At 39.9% G+C, this 19205-nt stretch overlaps 1 protein-coding gene across 2 annotated transcripts; it reads right to left on the reverse strand.

The window, feature by feature from the left end:
• Positions 1 to 30: 30 nt before the first annotated feature.
• On the reverse strand, positions 31 to 16197 carry elovl1b (ELOVL fatty acid elongase 1b). Of its 2 annotated transcripts, XM_056379045.1 has the most exons (9): positions 16053 to 16188; positions 6786 to 6865; positions 3206 to 3308; positions 2930 to 3120; positions 2649 to 2729; positions 2456 to 2512; positions 1551 to 1656; positions 1080 to 1216; positions 31 to 925 (listed from the first exon to the last, which is right to left on the reverse strand). In XM_056379045.1, exons 3-9 carry the CDS (start codon positions 3282 to 3284, stop codon positions 569 to 571), a joined length of 1008 nt encoding a protein of 335 aa, XP_056235020.1. In that variant the 5' UTR covers positions 3285 to 3308; positions 6786 to 6865; positions 16053 to 16188; the 3' UTR covers positions 31 to 568. The 2 variants fall into 2 exon arrangements, with proteins under 2 accessions (XP_056235020.1, XP_056235021.1); XM_056379046.1 differs by lacking the exon at positions 6786 to 6865 and having other exon boundaries at positions 16053 to 16197.
• Between the last annotated feature and the right edge of the window lie 3008 nt (positions 16198 to 19205).

Genomic DNA, 19205 nt, shown 5'->3' on the forward strand with positions numbered 1-19205 from the left:
TTCTTACACACAAAGTGTAAAACAAGAGAATAAAATTAAAATGGAATTTATTGGCATTTTAATTTTAAATACACAATATAACAAAATTTAGAAAGTCTAAAGCATACCAATACAATTAGTTATTTTTTTTTGTTTATTGTAAAACTATTTACAAAAAGTATTTCCAAGTTGATAGAAACTGTACAGTCATCTGTCCACAGGGGGGGGGGGGGGTCAGGAGGGCATGGGGGTCAGATAAGTAGTGAAGGCGAGTGGGGTGAAAAGCCACCTCTGTGACACTGAACTAGGAGGTTGTTTGCAACATCAGTGAAGATAACATTTTGGTCAGAAACATCTTCTCTTCATACATTGTGTTCCATAGATGGTTCCCCAACTCAAACAAACGAACGAACAAACCAACTAAATGTGGGACCCCAACTGTGGAAATCATTGACCACGTCATTTCCCCATGTTTTGCATATAAAACTAAAAACAGGAAAAGAAACACAGCCAAAATTATCTTTGGAATCCGTAGTAGTTTTAACAGGTTCGCGGGGTCATATTTCTTGGGTGTTTCCTTCCAAAGATCCTAGGCCTTCTTCATCTTGCCCATGTGAGTGCTGCCATTCTCATGGTGAGCAGAGCCATTGCTGGTGCCGTTGGTGGCTCCGTGGTTGATACCATTGCTGGTGCCGTTCTCGTGGTGTTTGCCATTCTCATGGCATTTATCTTTGGTGTATACAGCTGTGCCATTCTGACACTGCTTAATGTCCTGTTTGGGCAACCGCTTACCCTTCACGTAAGCCTGGATCCAGAAGTTGGAGAAGAGCACGAAGAAGAAGGTTCCATACATCCAGATGAGGTGGAGGATCATGGGGAACTGGTAGTCGCAGCTGTCCATGAAGTAATACTGGGTAGCGTGGAGAGATACTAGCACAAACTGGATCTGTTGGGGAGAAATCAGTGGTCAGCCAAAGACTTTCTATATATATACATATATATATATATATATATATATATATATATGTAGATGAATTTATCTCGGTGCCTTGGGAGCAGAAGCGTGGACATGAACAACAAAACTGCACGAGTGTACATACGAGCTGAATGGCAGTCATGTATTTCTTCCACCACAAAAACTTCTGGAATTGTGGTCCAGCAGCAGCAAGGCCATAGTAGAAATACATGATGACGTGGACAGAAGAATTCACCATGGCGTGGAAGGATCCCATTCCACCTGGAGTAAAAATCACAAAACATTAGACTGACTCCACCAATGTAGCCAAAGAACCTCAAGAAATCAAGAAGAGACCATGGAGGTTTTAGAAAGAGGCTCTTGGTTAATCATTTTCTCATGACTAAACAGAATTCAGTAATTTACAGGAAGCCTGCGCAAGGTTTCTTGAAGAGCTCAACAAGACCAAAGTAGAAACCAAACAAGGAACATTGTGGTTGATAGTAGAGGTCTACATGTAAAAGAGGATTACGTGACTATGTTACACACCCTGGCTGCTTGTGTCCATTTATCAGTGTTTAACTGATGAGTCAAGATTTAGTAAATGTGTACCCACCAGGAGCGTAGCCAACTCCCCACCACCAGGTCCAGGGCATGAAGGAGTGGTGAAAGATGTGCAGGAAGGTGATCTGGCTGTGCTTTTTCCTCAACACGAAGAACATCTGACCGAAAGAGGATATTGATTAGTCAAAGCCATTCTCCAGGGTTTTTCCTGCATAGAGAATTACAAGGTGGCTGTCTCTGTCAAATTTTGTGCCGCCTTAAGCTCTCGACAACATCTTCTTACCATCACTTTTTATTCATCTTAGCCATATACATTTTAAACTATCTCCTGAACCCTGGAATAATTAAAGTTTGCGTACTTCAGTATTAATCGATAAAGACGACGACAGAAAAAAAACATCAAACTTTTTTAAAAAACAGTCCTGTGTTGTAGACATTGGGGTAATGTTTGTCACATTTTGAAAGATTGACAAAAAAAAATAAATAGAAGAAACACAATTTTTCTCTCATTTAGCCAAATATCAGTTGGAAAAATATTGAATTGGTAAAGATTTTCTTTTGTGAATTTGTAAATGTGACACAAAGGCAGCAAAGATTTGTTAAGCAGTTGAAAGAAAAGTTTATTTACATTTGTGATCGATCTGATGATTTTATTCCAATTAATTGTTTCATTTATTTTTAAAATGTCATGAAATTGTGAAAAATGCAAACGGTCACATCTCCTAAATCGTTGCAGTTTATGGAAATTGCGCCAGATTCACTAGAACTCCTAAAATAGTTGCTTGTGAGAAGCGTCTGCGGCTCATTACACATGCACATGTGTGCACATGATCAGGATGGTGCCACTTCCCTCTCATTTTGAGCCAAGAAAAACCCTGAATCTCTGCTGAACAAAACTGATCACGACAGGACGTAAAATTGCGCACCGAGCCGTCGGGTTAAATGGACTGGACTTACTGTGTCGATGAGCTCAATAATCTTGGAGAACCAGAACAGCCAGGCCACTCGGACCATCTGGTGAGGTGAATACAGAGTCAAGTTAACAGGAAATGGTCATTAGCGAACACGTGCACAGCTAGAGAATAATGACTTCGGCTGATATCAGTCAGGGATTATAGTATGTGTGACTGAGGAGCAATGAGGGACTCACTCGTAGTGCTTGAGGACTGTTGGAGGTATCAACGGCGTCACATCGCCAGGTATATGTTGTGGCCCAACCAGACATCAGGAACTAAAGAACAGGAAAATTGTATTTACTTGGGGACAAAACACTGCATTGAAGTTAAGTCATTAGCTAATTACATGCAAATTTTAAAACAGATCTTTCAAAATAGAATTCAACCAAACTACACTAATTTAGCCATGTCTATTCAGACAGCAGCATTGTGTGCAATATCTGAAATATTCAAAATGTGCAGAAAAGCATCTCACTTCATAGACAATGAATATCGACAGCGCCACTAGCAGGAAGTTGTAGGCTATCATGGCTTCCTTTAGCTGGAAGGGCTTGCGATTAGCCATTATGCGAGGTCCCAGGTACAGTACAAAGAATAAGTAGCACAGCAATATTGCAGTCATGGGAACAGGACTCTGCATCAGTGGATAGTTCTTCAGTCGTGGATCTAGAGAGAAAGAGAAAGATTACATGATATTAAAAAACAAAAAAACAAAAAAGAAGAGTATTTTTTTGTCAGGTCAGTCACTTACCAATTCCTGCCAAGAGGTAGTCGTAGATATCCATGGCGTGTGAGCCAATTTCCTGAATCTCTTGAAGCATTTTGACCATCTTGTTTTGTTAAGACCCAGTTATCTGCAAAAAAGAGATCACCATTAGTTTCACCTCATCAAAGCCACGCACAGCAGCAATCCTTCCACCAGTCCCATGATAGCAATTCAATGAACGAAACATCATTCAGTTCAAGAAAACAATGTTTTGTTGTATTTCAAAGAGAAAAGATGCACTTCCTGGACACATCTTGATCCATAAGTAAGTTTTCTGATGCATTTAGGAACTGGAAAATGTGCCAATCTCCTTCCCCATCTTTTTTCATTCAGCTTCTGTGAAAATTCATTATTGTGCAAATTCATTCTACACACTAAAATTTCAGACATTGCAAAATAAAATTCAGCAGTCTTCTCCTTTAAGAGTAAATTACATGAATGCCGGTGCACAAAAATAAAATTCACATCTTTCATTCATTGCCTGTGTGTTGCTGGTCATCACCCGTGACCAATAAATGCCTCAAATGCCTTAAAGGAGGAGAACGTTGTGATATTTCCTGATTCAGCGAGACTGAAATGCAATTACTGGAACAGAGAAGTTCAGCCCTCACCAAGCAAACACTCCCACCTAAAAATCCCAGGATGCTTTGCCCTGGCTCCAGCCACTCATCAGACATGGCCTGATATCAGAGAGGAGGTGCTACAGGGAACTAAGAGGACATCCCTCATCCCACAGTGAGGCGGCACTCTTCAAGCTGTTCGTGTGTAGGAGTCAGTCCACAAGTTAAGACACAATATCCAGACTGCTCTCCTCACATGAACCCAGCTGCCAGCAACAACAAAAAAAAGAAAAAAAAGAAAAAAGGGAAAGTTGCTGATCACTGAACTTCCCTGATACAGATATCGCAGTTCCTTAAGCTAACAACCAGTGTTCCTTCTTGTTATGTGGCAACTACATTTACTGGAAGACTGCCACTGCAAACCAAATCTGTCAGCTCAACAACAAAAATAGGGAGAAGTATTTTGCTAATGGAAAGTGACACGACATGCAGTCCTGCACACAGGAATGTTGCTATGGTTTTCAGACCTGCAGATTTCTGTTGACAAAGCCTAACCGTATCAAGTGTAAACTGTAGTCACAAAGTAGAGGACATGCAGGGTGCGGTCTCTTCTCAGCACACTGGACCCAGAGGGAGCTATTGTTTGATGTACAATCTACAATATTGAGTCTTCAATGCCCAAGGACTAAAGTCCAACCCTCCCTGAGCCAATATAATTAAAAGCTAATAGTTTCAGGCTGGAGAATGAGGGGCAGGGAGCCGAGCTCATGCAGGTGCTGCTCAGAAAAATGGCAAAAAAAAGAATACAGTAAAAAGAAATTTTACAGTTATGCAGTGTTTGCCAATAATTAGCTGGGTCCAAGTTTAAGGATGCCGACCTGCTTTTGGTGACAGTTTTAAATGCTTTGTTATCACAGGATGCGTAAACAGGAAATGTAACTTGCAAGGAAATGTAGGAAATTGGATACGGGACATTCATTTTCCAGGCCATTTCAGCCTGCAGCTGACTGAGTGCTTCAAGTGAATGACTGTAAAACATCTTACATCGTTAGACACAAACTTATATTGACTGCAGAAAATATAAAATAAAACTTGTATCGAGTTGCAGCCCTTTATGCACAATCCAAATCAACTGGCTCAAGGATCTCAAAAATAACGTAATCTGATTGTGTTTCTTTGTGATTACAAAAAGGAGGAATAAGCATCAAAGAGGAAAAATGATCATTTTTATCTAAATACATTTTATATTTGTTGAAAAAGTCCCCTCAATAATTTGTGCATTCATTGTGTCAAGAGTCAAAACTGAAGAGCACAGGCATACAGTGTAAAACAGATTCTCTCTCACAAACGGGACATTCCTCTTCTTTTTGTAGATGCCCCCTGCAGTTTTGTTCACCTCAGGGCTTTTACAATAGTTAACCAAAGGGCTACGACACCGCCGCTGTATCTTTGTGGTGGATCTTCTTGTCAAGCTTCCAGGTGAATGAGTCTAACATTCCAGACCAATTCCTGGTAGATGCACTTGATACCACTGACCAACTTCCAGCCGCTTACATGATGAAATTGAATGGTGTTGTATAACAGATCACACACATCACAAAATCTTCAGAAAACTCTTACACAAAAAGCTGTGGTTGTTTTTCAACCGACGATGAGGCATTTGGTCAGGCGCCTCACATTTCAACAAGAGTACCATCATGTCTGTAGTGCAGACGCTGTCTTGTTCTGAGGAAAAATGCTGAACAGTTAAATTGATCAGATCATACTCTGCCACTACACAATCCAAGGCCACTGTGTTATAATCACCTAGACAAAGAATTCTCCCTTTATTACCAATTATGTTGGTAAAGCATTACATTTTGGTAGTTAGTTTGTTGGCACCATGTGCCAAGTTTTCATGTTCAAACTGCTGAACATGCAACATGACTCATGACTCTAGATCCACTTGTTTTTTTGGGGGTTTTTTTGGAATACTGACCCATTAATAAAAGTGATTGTGCGAGTCAGGGAGATGGTCTTATGATCATGACAACACTAACAAGAAAAGGGAAACAATATTTCTGTATCCTGAGGCCCAAATGAAGATAGAAGAAAAACGAAAATGAAACCCCTTCCAGTTCAGCTCAGGTAAAACCACAAAACCCATTTCATACAAACAACCAGCAGCAGTTACTGCACCTCACTGCTCTTGACACTTCTCTACCATTTATTGTATCTGGTCATCATTGAACTCAAACATAATGACACCACCTCACTGCCTTTAATCTTCACAAGTTAAAGGTTTGCACATTACCACAGAATTTGGACTGGCGGTAAAACCTGATCTCAGTTGTTCAATGGTCACTGATGTTCAGTTATAGCAGGTAGTAATTCAGCGAGAGGACAGGAACTTCCTCATGACTGTGGGGAAGAGGGGTCCAAAGAGCGTCTCCTGTATCATTCCCATGACACAGTGATGCTGCAAACACATGACCAGTGAAGCACCAGTCTACATCTACATCCGCCCTAGGTTGTACCACTCAACTAAAATTGTTTTAAACTCCTACATTAAACAAAGTCACTCCCTCTGTATATCCCACCACAACCACCCATTCAATATTAGGCAACCTTGACAACAAGATGGCTGGTTTACATCCACCAAGGAGACATAGTACAGTGGAGAGGGAGGGAGAACATTTCCTATGAGAGCCATGTCAATGAATCATAGGGATGGAAAAAGGGAGCTCACACTCACGAGGTAGGAGTTAATGATGAACAAACTGGAGCTGAGATAAAGAAACGAAAAATCGGAGAGGTGTAGCCAGGAACCCATTACTCAAACACACTCATAAAAAGAGACACTGTAAACAGAACAGCCTGAGATCCTCAAACACCAAAAGAACAGAAACCTACTGAGGAAAACTAAGGGGAAAGAAATGTTTAAAAAAACACCCTGAGCTGCTCAACATGTGGGCAAACTCCACACACAAGTTAGTTCACCTTCTACATAACATTGAGCAACTTACCTGAGATTAGAATTTTCCCCTTAAATCATCAAAAGCAAGCGTGACTCCTTTTTCACGGCACAGCAAAGCCTCTTCGTAAACTATAAGGGCAGGCAGGGCAGGCGGGGCAGGCAGGCAGGGGTGGCAGCAGCAAAAAGAAAAACAGCAGCACAGGGAGAGGAAGACAGACACAAAGAGAGAGAGAGATGGGGAATGAGAAAGTAAACTGATAAAGTGTGACTGGTACAGCAGTCTTCCAAATCCCCACCCTCCCTGACTCACACAGTGGATGAATAACCAGCTCACAGAAGGAGAGGGAGGAAAAGAGGCAGAGCCAGAGAGAGAGAGAGAGAGAGAGAGAGAGAGAGAGAGAGAGAGAGAGAGAGAGAGAGAGAGAGAGAGCACTGTGTGTGAGAGTGAGATGGCCCCTATTTAAACCCATACCACAAAAAAAAAAATTAAACTAGCTACTTCTGTGAACGCCACCCTGACATCAACAAGTGAGTTTCCTCCTTTTTCTTTTTTTTTTTTAAAAACTCTCCTGGTCACACCTTCCACCCGCTGAAACATTCAACACACACAAACACACGACTCTGGAGTCGCCCTGTAAGTTTTCTCTCAGGGGTGGGCTGATAATATTATTCACAGGCAGCGGGCGAGAAATCAGTGGAGACTCTGTTATCATGAAGGGGGCCATTGTTGCGCTGTTACTGGCTCTCTACCCGGCCAACACCCATAAAGCAAAACTAGCTTCCATTTCTTTTTCTGTGTTGTGGGACAATCAATCAGGACTAAAATGCCTGAAACAAACCAAGGAGTAGTTGTAAAAATTGTGTATTTGTTTCAACCTGCGTAATCTCAGTGTGGACCCCCCACCCCACCCGGCTTTGCAGACACATTTTCAAATTCTTTTCATTTATCGTTGTTTCTACTTTATTTTTGTATTGTCTATTTACAATTACAATTATGCTTAACATAACCACACAAATCTACCATATGCTTGCTTCATAGACTTCAAAGACAAAGCTCACATGTCCAGTTTAGTGGCAACAAAATGAGCACAACATAATAGCCTACAGGGGAATCAACACACACTCGAGCTCCACAGCTTGAAAGCATCATAAAACCTTGATGTTTACTCAGGGTTGGACAGTGAAGTTAATGGCAGACAAAAACTATTGTTGCAAAGGGAAGAGATGACTCATACGATAATGCTTAAATTCTTCTGAGTGAGTTGTGTAAGGAAGTTTTGCTCTCTCTGATAGGAAATCACTTACTCTGATCTAACTGTCACACCCAGGAGATTCACAGAGGAATAAAACAATCTTTAGTAACAATAACACTTAACAGTATAATACTTATAGTATTACATGCTCTGCTTGTGGATCACTACAGGGATGGATGTATGGGGAACCCCTGCAGTTTCCTTCATCGTTTCTTCAGATTTGTGAATATTACTAGTTATCAATGTGTCCTCGTCAAAACTGCACACAATGGCTTAACTGTTGAGAGTTCAAACATTTGTGTTCAGTCTGCAAGGCAGTGTTCATTCTTGCAGACCAGCAGAAGAGCAAAACAGCCTCGCAAAGCTAAACAATGCTCTCAGAATTTAGCTATGGGGGGCTGGTAAGTAAAATTTATTAGCAACACGAACCCTTGCAGTCTGTATAATCTGAATCTCTTGCACAGATGATCTTGTCATTGTAAATATCCTCTTCAGTGTCGCACTGTATCTGACTGACTGGGCTGGTTTTACCTGTCACTTTGGCCCTGGAGGGAGGTGGGGGGGAGTGGTGGCGGCACTCCAGTTAATTTTAGCCCCTCCCCCAAATACACCTGACAACAAAATAGATCATCGTACTCTGCTATAGTCGCTGACAGGGCCATCGCAAATATGATAGTCATCTTGTCCGGTGAAACCAACACCTTGCAAAATAAGCATCAGCACAGTGTAAAGGCGGAAGGATGTGGAAGCGCCAATTGTGGTGGTTTAAAAACGTAGTTATTTAACCCCTGACCTCTGATATGGTTGACTTCTGAAGTGTGATAGTCATCAAAAATGCTGTGTGACTCAAAGAGGATCCATCAAACCACAACAATCCCTCATGCTAAACCTACGGAAGTAAAAATCACAACTAGTCAAAGTTGTCGGAAAGATAGAAATACTTGCTACTATTTCCATTTTACTGATGCTGCAGTAGTCGTGCAGAGTGTCAGCAGTTTGTAAAACTTTTCAATTATTTAAATTACACATGCTTCAGTAAAATCCCAGACTAGATGTGTGCTGCAGATACACCCTGTTGTTTCCAGGGCCAAATAAAGTGAATCTGTTTTGGACTCCGACCAATTCACTACACTAAGTACTGATTGACCACACATCTATAACTTCATCTTGAAGTGCATAAGAGGTCTATTAAAACAAATTCAACTCTACTGGATGTTGATTTCAAGTGTTTGACACAGTTGCAAGTGAATCTTGGGAAATCAAGACAGTATAATCCAATGGAGGGTCTGCTGACTTGGTAAGTGTAAATGCAGGAACATGTGCAGCAGATGCATTATAGCATTGAGCACAGGAATTTCTGCCAGCATGTGACACACTGGTGTGAGGAGTGTGACTTTGCTGCCAAGGTCTTGTCACTGTACAAATCTCAGGTCAAGCTATGCAATGTGAAAAACCTCCAGAGCAGTGCACGTGGATGGGCCAGGATTAAATCTGCTCTGAAAAGTCAGATAGACAGTAATGCTGATGCATTGCCTTCAAAGGTTAATGCCAAAATTCATGTTGTGAGCCAAACCAACAATAACAAAGCACCAATAATAAGTTAGTGGTGGTTAGTCTCTGGCCTAACAACAGTGTGGACAGTAGAGTTTTTTTTGTCAAGTTATGTTCAAACAGATTTATTTCTGTTCCTTCATGTGCTTAAAACTTTTAAACAGGTCAGCACAAAGTCTTGAATGGCAACAACTTCAGCCAAGTTGAAACTGAGCAGGTGAAATCAGATGAATTACTATTAGTTGCACATAGCTAAACAATGACATGCATTCCAATCAAGCCAGCATGATGACGAACACTCAAAAGAAAACAAAGGCATTAGTCAGTGTGTTCTTCCTGTCCGCCAGAGACAGCACCATCACCTGGAGACCAGGGGCCAGATGCATAAAACTCTGCAGATTGATGACTAAACCTATGTGTACGCACAAAATCAGAAATATGCATACAACGGTTCTGCTTTATAAATCTTACTCATTGAGAAATTGGGCACAAGCTTCATTACCACTCCCACAATTATCCAATTACTTGGCCCCAGGTACAACTCAACCTCATCCAGGCTCGTTCTGCCACTTTGTCATGTGAAAACTTAAAAAACGTAAAAAATAAAATTATAGCATGCCCACCTCATGCCCAATGAAATATTTGCCGAAATAGAAAACTCCATTACCTCCGCTACTACTGTGCAATAAAGAGGGTCAAGTAAAAGAAGCTTATGTAACATTACACATTTGGGACATAAACAGAAAACACCAACACTGGTCTGAGTCATGTGGTGTCTTCAGCAGGATGTGGCTGAGAGAGGGTGTGAACCTGAGAGCACATGGTTAGAAATATTAGCTGGCACACAAGCAGAATAAAGCTTAACCACATTTTGGCTGATATCATTTTATACGTTTCTGCAAATGCACAGACATTAATATTTTGTTATTCAACCTTTGAACTTGTGCTTTTAGTCTATTTAAAATAGTTATTTTCCAGGAAGATTAGTATTTCTGAATATGACGAATGAATGATATATATATATATATATATATATATATATATTTATATAAATAAATATAGTTATAAATATATATATATTTATAGCAACTGTATTATTTAACCCTAAATCAGTAATTACCTAAAAAAAAAAAAAAAGTAAGTTGAGTGACGTCTTGTTACAGTAATTAAACATTTCCCATAAATACATGCTTCTTAATGCACACATTTAATTATATTAAAATTGTAACTGAAAACGGAAAATACTCCATCCCTCCAGTAACTACCAATTGCAATACACCCTTCAATAACTACAAACTTCAAGGCATGCTGTCGTGTTGTGTATCTCTCGTCACATCTGTAAATAAAAATAAAGGGGCCAGTGACATTGTACTGTAAGTTGCATAATCATATTAAAGAGTATGTCTAAAGAACTGGATTGCTGTCAGATAATATTGATTTGTGATATGATAAAAAAAATGAACACTCAATGATTTAATGACTTAATGATAAACCAGTTGGGCACATGGCATCCATTTTTAGTACACCCTCAAGAAAAAAAACATCCAAATGCTTAAGATATACTAACTTTAACCCCTTTCCCCCCAAAAGCACAAGAATGTTGCTGAACTTGATTAGGGACTGACATGTTTACACCATCTTCACCTCATTGTGTTTGGTTGTGTGTAGATGGTGGTGGGGGAGTAGTATCATCTCTACCTGCAAGTTTTCAGACAAGACCTACCATTCAACACCAGTCTCTTTCACTTCACGCCCCTCCCTCCCGCCCTCTAAGTCCCCGCTGCAGGTCTCACCCACCAACGACTGAGATTTCTTGAACTTTCCGCACACAACAATAGTGCATTGCATCGTTATGAAGGAGCTCAAGCTGATGCAGATGGTGCCGAAATGACTGCACCTCAGCAGGTTTAGGAGGCATTAGGGGAAGTAAATTTGCATCCTTCGGTATGTTTCCATAAAGTGAGGTATTATAGGGGCTTGCAAGAACATGGATCCCACCTGATAAATTGCTGCAACTGGTTAAGTATGATTAATTATTATGTTCAGGCACTGGAACAGAGAAATTAAGTAGTTGAAACTGATCAAAGAATGTAATTAATTACACCATTTCCTGGTCATCACAACTCACGTGTCTTATTTTCTTTCTGCAGGTTAGGTGCTTGTTCAGACAAATTTGCCAGTAAAATGAGGCAAAACCACAGGTGAACATAATTTCTGCAATAATACCTCACTGCATAGAAAACTGTGTGCACTGTGCACAACCATGGGAAGTACTGCAGGTCAAAGTTGAACAAAGAAGCACTTCTGTAAACTGTAATGAATGTATGCAATCGACAGTTTGGGATGACTGATAATATTTGCCTTCTCTTCCAAATAAAACTGACTAACACTGGGGATTTGTTTCAAACCTGCACGAGCACCTGGTCGCTCGTGATTCTCGCCCCCTGACTTCTTAGAGATGTAGCTGTGTTCTGAAACTTGGATGGTACAAAGCTGTAATGACCACTTGAAATGATGACAAAACCTGTAACAACAAAGAAAAAACTGACAAGTTTTGACTGGAGCCATCTGTAATGTATCTTTCCATCCTGCTAATCTGAGAGGGATTTCCAACCAAACCCATAACTACAGAGGAAAACTTCACTGGGATTTACAAAGGAGGGTCGTGCACAAAAACAAGCCATCACTTGAAACACTTAGCAGCACCCGTCTCTCTCTGAAAACAACCTACTGATGTCTGAATGTCGAGACTGAGTTAAAGCTTAATAAAACTCACTGCTGCAATTACAGTTCAAAGATGAGCCCATACAGCAGACTAAATACAGGTAACAGGCTCATATTTATAGGACAAGAAAGTAGAACTAAGACCTTAATTGACACAAAATTTATTTAAAAATATAAAACTGCAAAATAAAAGCCCCCCTCCCAAAATAGGTGTGTCCTTAGGCCTAATTGGAGAGCATGCTAAAACTCATCAACATAACAACTCCAGACTTGACAGATGGGGCAATAGTAAAACTGCCTGGTAGACAAGTTGGTATTACACAAGACTTCCTTCATGACTGGAATGACACTCTCCATGTCTGTCAAGAATACCTTACACACTATGACAAGAACTTCCACTTGATGAAAACTATGGTAAATATGGACAACAGTGATTTTCTGATATGACTGTTACAACCCAGACAGAGTGAAAACAATGACCAAGTCTCCTTTTTTATTTTTATTTTTTTTACAATCTGACCTTTGGCCTCATTTCCCAAAAAACTTGATTATGCGTCAAAAAACAAACAAGACAAAAAAAACAAAAAAGCAACAACAACAGGGAGGGAGGCAGGGAACTGACCTTACCATCTGAAAGCCCTTAACGACTATGCAAAAATTAAAAATCTTAATTTTACCAAACAGAGTAATAATTAGAGGTCAATTCGGTGACAGGTGAACCCCCCCTCCTCCAAAAAGAAAAAAGCAGTCAATGATAAAACTAAAAACACACCTAAAGTTGTCTTCACCTTTCCGGACCATGCTGGTCAAAATACTTAACCAGTCATCTGAGGCCACCATGACATATTCAAAGGACATAACAAGGCCAGTGCTTACATGCGGCTGCATAAACTGACTTCACTCCTTAACCTTGCACTGTTTAAACAAGAACAAGTTAAACCACGTTACAGCTATTTAATTGCACCAAATCTAACTGTTTTTTTTTTTTATGTTTACATATGTTATAATATTATACAGCCTGTTTGAAACCAATACAAGTCTGACTTCTCTGGTTCCTAATTTTCATGAATTGTTTTATTTGATATATACATAGGATGTCCTTGAACTAGCTGTACAAGGTATAATCAAAACCTTGAACTAACTTTTACAGCCACTAAACAGCAGCTTCAAAGAGTAAATTCACTGTAGTAGTAAAAAAACGACTGCTGCATCAGTTCAGATGGGTTCGAACTTTACCATGTTGAAATTCTGGCCACACTCCAATCAAACTTCACACTTCTTCCAATGAAACCAGAGCGGAGGGGTTTGAAAGTTGCTCAAGCAAAGATTTATACTGTACCTTTCTAACTAAGAACCATAAAATGGAGTTGTAATAGACAACAGCATCCTTAACTGTCTCTTTAACTTTCATTTACAACACTGGCCTGAATGAAAAACTGAATGTCAGGTACAGAGGCATCTCCACCCACAGGAAGAGGACTTACTAAAACAAACACTTTCCTAAAATATCACCAAAGGAGTACTCTGTTCAAAGAGATCAGATTGTTTCAACGGGACCTTTCACTGCCGTTTGGAGCATTTAGCATGCAAACATGTCAGAGTCAAGTAAAGCAGCTTCTCTCCATTAACGTGGAACAAAAAGAACAATGAGGACTTTAAATTTTGCCTCACAGACCAACAGGATTTGAATAATTTATTTACCTTACAAAGCATACATGGGCCCCAAGTCAACTGACACCATCTAAAGCAAAGAGCAACAGTGGTACAGTTTGCCAGAGACTCATTTTGAAGCCACTGATCTCCATCTAGGGAAACGATGTACAAACAGCCTGGGGAACACTGAATAACAAATAGTCAGGATCACAAACTGTCAGCTATCTGTGAGACTATTGCACCTTGTGCTTCAGTGGATTAGTCACTGAGAAGTAAATGGTGTTTTCACAAGGATCCCTTAAACACCAGGCTGGTTGGGAATATGTGGTAAGGGAAAAGTGAATGACTAACATTTTCCTGTCCCAAGCAAAGCACTTTACTGCAGCTGCTAAGAGAACAGAAAAACCCGTTTAAAAAAAAAAAGGGAAAAAAAGGAGCATTTATACTGGCTGAAGCTTTTACTTTCAATATCACCTCTGCTCCTGTGCTTCAGCGAGGCCGTGTTGACACTGGAGGCTGATGAAGTGATAACAATATGCAACCTTGAGGCATTAACAGTCACAATGCTGCAGTAGTGTTTGCATTACTATCAGAGAGACACCCGGGCTGGCTGACCTTGCAGCCCTTTGTCTCCATCCCACAGTCCTTAGTTACAGCTAATGTTTACATGTCTACACACAGTCGGTGATCCTTAATCTACCTTGAGAGACCATCACCTGGGAACAAAAGAATCAATGGGGGCCGATCCTGATGCTGGAGGATCTGAGGTCTGCTACTTTTTGTAACAGCCAAGTAGTTAATGTTTTGTAAATTAGTCTTCTTAATGTGCAGTTAGAGAAAGCCCCCCCCCAATCAAAAATGTTGTATTGTGACACAGTGTAAACTTAAACTTAAAACACTGCAAACATTTAAAGTGTGACACACAGTGCAACCATATCTGAATCAGATTCATAAATTAAAAAGAAAAACTCCTATTCAGTTAATCAAATGTTTAAGAAAAAAAGTGTGTTTTGAGAATTTCTCAATATATTTATGGGGCAATACCATTAAAAAAATAAATGTTATCATCCAGCCTTGCCCAGCTGGTGACCTCACTGACCTCTGAAGTCACTCTTATAATGCAGGCTTCCTTCTTTTTGCCCCATATCCCCCCACGGCCCCCATATCAATTCTTAGCAATATTTTTGTTAAACACCTTCTATTTGTTTTTCTTTCAACTTGGCTGACTTAACTCAAGAACAGGTAAAGTTCAAGCTGATTTCAACATGATTTAACTATTATGTGTTAGTTATTTAACCACGTCAATTATTCCAGTAAGTGCACATACACTAACAAAGACATACCTGAAGACAAAGAGACTATTGTGCCTTTAAAAATGTATTTGGCCTCTTGGTGATCACACTGAACCTACGCAAATGAGCATGAGCTCTGGCGTAAACCGTTAGACACCGTTATAACATTTGATCAACAGGTTTCATTTCCTGTGGTCCACTAAAGTGAAACTACATGTGCAATACTTCTTATCCTTCCCGTTAGACACCTCAGTGTGTTCTCCTCATCACTTCCACTCATATGTTTGACAGCTACAACCGACAAAATAGACGACAGTCAACAATACCACCTGCCTTCAAAGGGCAGAGCAACAATGGCCACTGTGCGCAGGCTGTCAATGAGCTCTTTGTCCACAGCACAGGTGCAAATGATGAGAAGCGGACTCACGCACGGGACCATCAATACGCCACATATCGAAAGCTGATTGATATGTAAATTTACGCGCCAACAACACGTTTTCAAGGGACACACATTTTAACGCAACACCGGACATAAGGTCAAGGGTGAAAAACAAAACCGACTCTTAATTTAGAACCAAAAAAGGCTGTTTTTTTTCGTTTACGTCAGAGATGTTCTTGTTTTCAAGACAAATAACAAACGAAGCCACCTGAATGTATATTATATCAATAATATGACGTTGCATAAATGGGCGCCCCCAACATCTACAGCCCCCCCCCCCCCCCCCCCCCCGCCACGGAGAGAAACGCACTTTAAAGTAAGTAAAAGCTCTTTGACGCGGGAAGTGAACATGAAGCTAACTGTTGAATTAGGTGAAAGCAATGTCAGAAAGGTTTGCTACTCACTTGTGCTGAATGAAACCTTTGGACTATGTCGAATTCAGGCCGATAATGTGGCCCAACGCGTGTCTGAAGAAGTCAGCTCTGCTTCCTCTTCCTCTCTGCTTAAATCTTCCTCCTCCTGACCCAACCCTTTGATGGAGCTGGAAAAAAAGGTGGAGTCATTTCTACTCTGCTGCGAGTTGGTCGCCTAATATGGACGTAATCGACTGTATCAAATGTCAGTCACCGTAAAACCAAAATCAATCACTTCTGCTTCATTGCAGCAGATTCAGCTGTCATAGGGCAAAGTGATGCTTGCTGTGTCCCGTAGAGGTGACACCTGGCTATAATGGGAGTGGACATACTTAATATAATCATATACAGTAAGGTATATTCTTACACTACCACTGATAAAACATTGATATACTACAGAGGAAGTGATGGTGATTTCGTTTGACAGTTTGAGAAGCAGAGCATTGAATCACAAACAACTGCAAAAATGACCCAATAAAGTCAAATAATTATTTCAATTTTTTTTCCATGACTCCAGGTTAGTTGGTGACATCATATTATAGGAAATGATATGATAAATACTTAAATTATCCTGGTAAAACAATCTCAATATCCATAATTAGAATAATGGAAAATATAGAAAAATAAAAATAAAGATATAAGATAAAAGTAGAATAATGGACTAGAAGCATATCTGATACACCTTTTATTCCTCTGAACAGTGTTCACCCCCCACTGGTCACACTGGAGGATGAAAGAGGGACATTATTTACATGGCACTGTTATCATTCTACGGTTTATTCAGTCTTCAAATCAATGATTGACCGACTCTGATCCCTAGTAAAGATAAAAGTGTGTTTATATATGTATGTAAAGCAGCAGCAGTAGCAAGATGTTTTACATACATACACAGGTTTTACTGTATAAACCATACCACAGCTCAGATATATGGCAGTTTATGTAACACACTTTAAATTTAAAAAAAAAAAAAGGCTGCTAAAGTGAGATGATGGATAGTCAAAACTTGTGGGTGACACTGTCTTGATGGTGAGCTTCACCCATAATGATCACAAAGAGAAGGTACTGAGCCTGCAGCAAAGTCTCAGGACAATGTGTCAGACACCTGCTCTTCTTGTGTGATTGTAAATCATAACCACCTGTGAGGTAGTAAACTGTCCACCTGCTGCTTTTAGTGCGGGCCCTCTCTTACCTGGGGCCACCAGGAGAACTTTTGAACCAGAGAGGACTACTCATCCTACACTATCTGTGACTAGTTTAAGTACAGATAATACACATAAATACACAAAAACCTCTCCTCCTGTTAACCCAGACAAAGGCTGAACTGACAATAAAATGCTTGGAAGGTGTCTCATTCTCTTATATTATAAAGATATATACCTAATATAAACATAAAATGCAAAAATACCTTAAAATGTCTTTTTTCTAATTTCACTTTTACTTAAATTGAGAACAAGTGGTAACAAAACTTGTTTGCAGTTCAAAATACAGGCACATCACCTTCCCCAAATCCTCAGGTAAAAGTGGTAAACTCTGCTTATTTTGAGGCTTCTGCGTGGAATCTGTGCGACAGGTTTGAGGGTTCAGAGCGACAGGCAGGGTGCTTTTGGTGAATAGTAACCATGCGATCAAAGGTGAAAGAAAGCCTGACTGGTTTCGCTTCCTCCTGTGTGACATTACTGGTTGATGACAATAACGCTAAGAGCAAAAGTAGGGCACATGGCAGCAGCATACCTAATATGTCATGCATATCTCATGTGTATGTTGTCACTGTTGGGAGTTTTTTTTTTTTTTTCTAAGATAGTGACTTTTAGCTTGTTTTATTGAATTTGGCAATCTGATCCAAGAAGACTCCTGCTCACAATGTACTTTAATATTCAAACGTAGTAGTATAATCTACTTCCACTTTTACTTCCACTTCCATTTATGATACTGTCTTTATATATTGTGCAAAATACAACATCAGCGTTTCCACTAAAACCTCCAACACCAATCATGACTATAACATATCAAAAATTATATTTTTGTAGTCTTACAATGTAAAGGTTTTTGTCACGTGTAAACATTTTTTTTACCAGTATGAAAGAAGAAGAAGACACATTGTGTTCTCCTCACAGATCACTCACTGGTAACCATAAAGACAAATGCAGTAGGACCATAACACATCATTCATAAGCACATGGTGACCCCAAGTGGACGTGCTGGATAACTGCAAATCAGAATTTTTTTTTGTTCTTCTTATTGAACCCAAACACACACACACACACACACACACGCACACGCACAGGTTTAATCTGTGGGTATCGATTAAGTCTGGCGTGAATACAACTTTATCTTCTCTAACCTTAATCAATGATCCAATGACACATCTTGAACTCAGCAAAGTGTGAGATATGGGCTCAGACTCCTTCCAGTTTAACAATAATAAACATCTTGTATATTGTGATAAAAGGTCAAGGAAGCAATTCAAATTTAATGTAGATCTTACTGCTGTCCCAGGGATGAACCCAAAATTGTGAATCTCACCACCTCAGCTCAAATAGTAACTTGAATGCCAAAACATCGTCAAAATGTCATGAATCTTGTTCTAGTTGTCTGTCCAGTTGTCTGTACCACTTGCTTTTCCATTGGTTGCTCCTAAATTAAGAAACAGTTATATATCAATCATAACTGTTGCATCCACACAGCCAAATGTCTACATCTGCATTTTTAAAAACAATAATCACATCATTAAGCTCAACCTGTGAGATCCTACTGCAGCAAGCATGAACATTACAACTTGAAAACTTGCTATCATTTTATCTCATCCTTTGTGCAACAGTTTTATCCCTCCCATACTGGAGGGAATCATGTCACAAAGAGTCTAGCCATCTTCTTTTTGCAGGTTGTGTTTCATTACACAGTAGAGAAACAGACACCCTCTGCATTTTAGTGGAACCCATTCACCTTCAAGACAATGGGAACAGTCATGTCAGCTATCACTCAGCCCCTCAAGGGCACAGGGAAATGGAGTATTTCAGACAAACAAGCCCCTGTTTGTTGAATGCAGATTCTTGTCAATGTTTTGAAAAGCATTTTTTGGTGAATAGCTCTTTCTGTATTTAAGGGTAAGCTCTGAGTTCAACTACAATATCTTTAAAAGGCCAA

The sequence above is a fragment of the Seriola aureovittata genome, chromosome 6, assembly GCF_021018895.1.
Source record: "Seriola aureovittata isolate HTS-2021-v1 ecotype China chromosome 6, ASM2101889v1, whole genome shotgun sequence".
NCBI lineage: Eukaryota > Metazoa > Chordata > Actinopteri > Carangiformes > Carangidae > Seriola > Seriola aureovittata.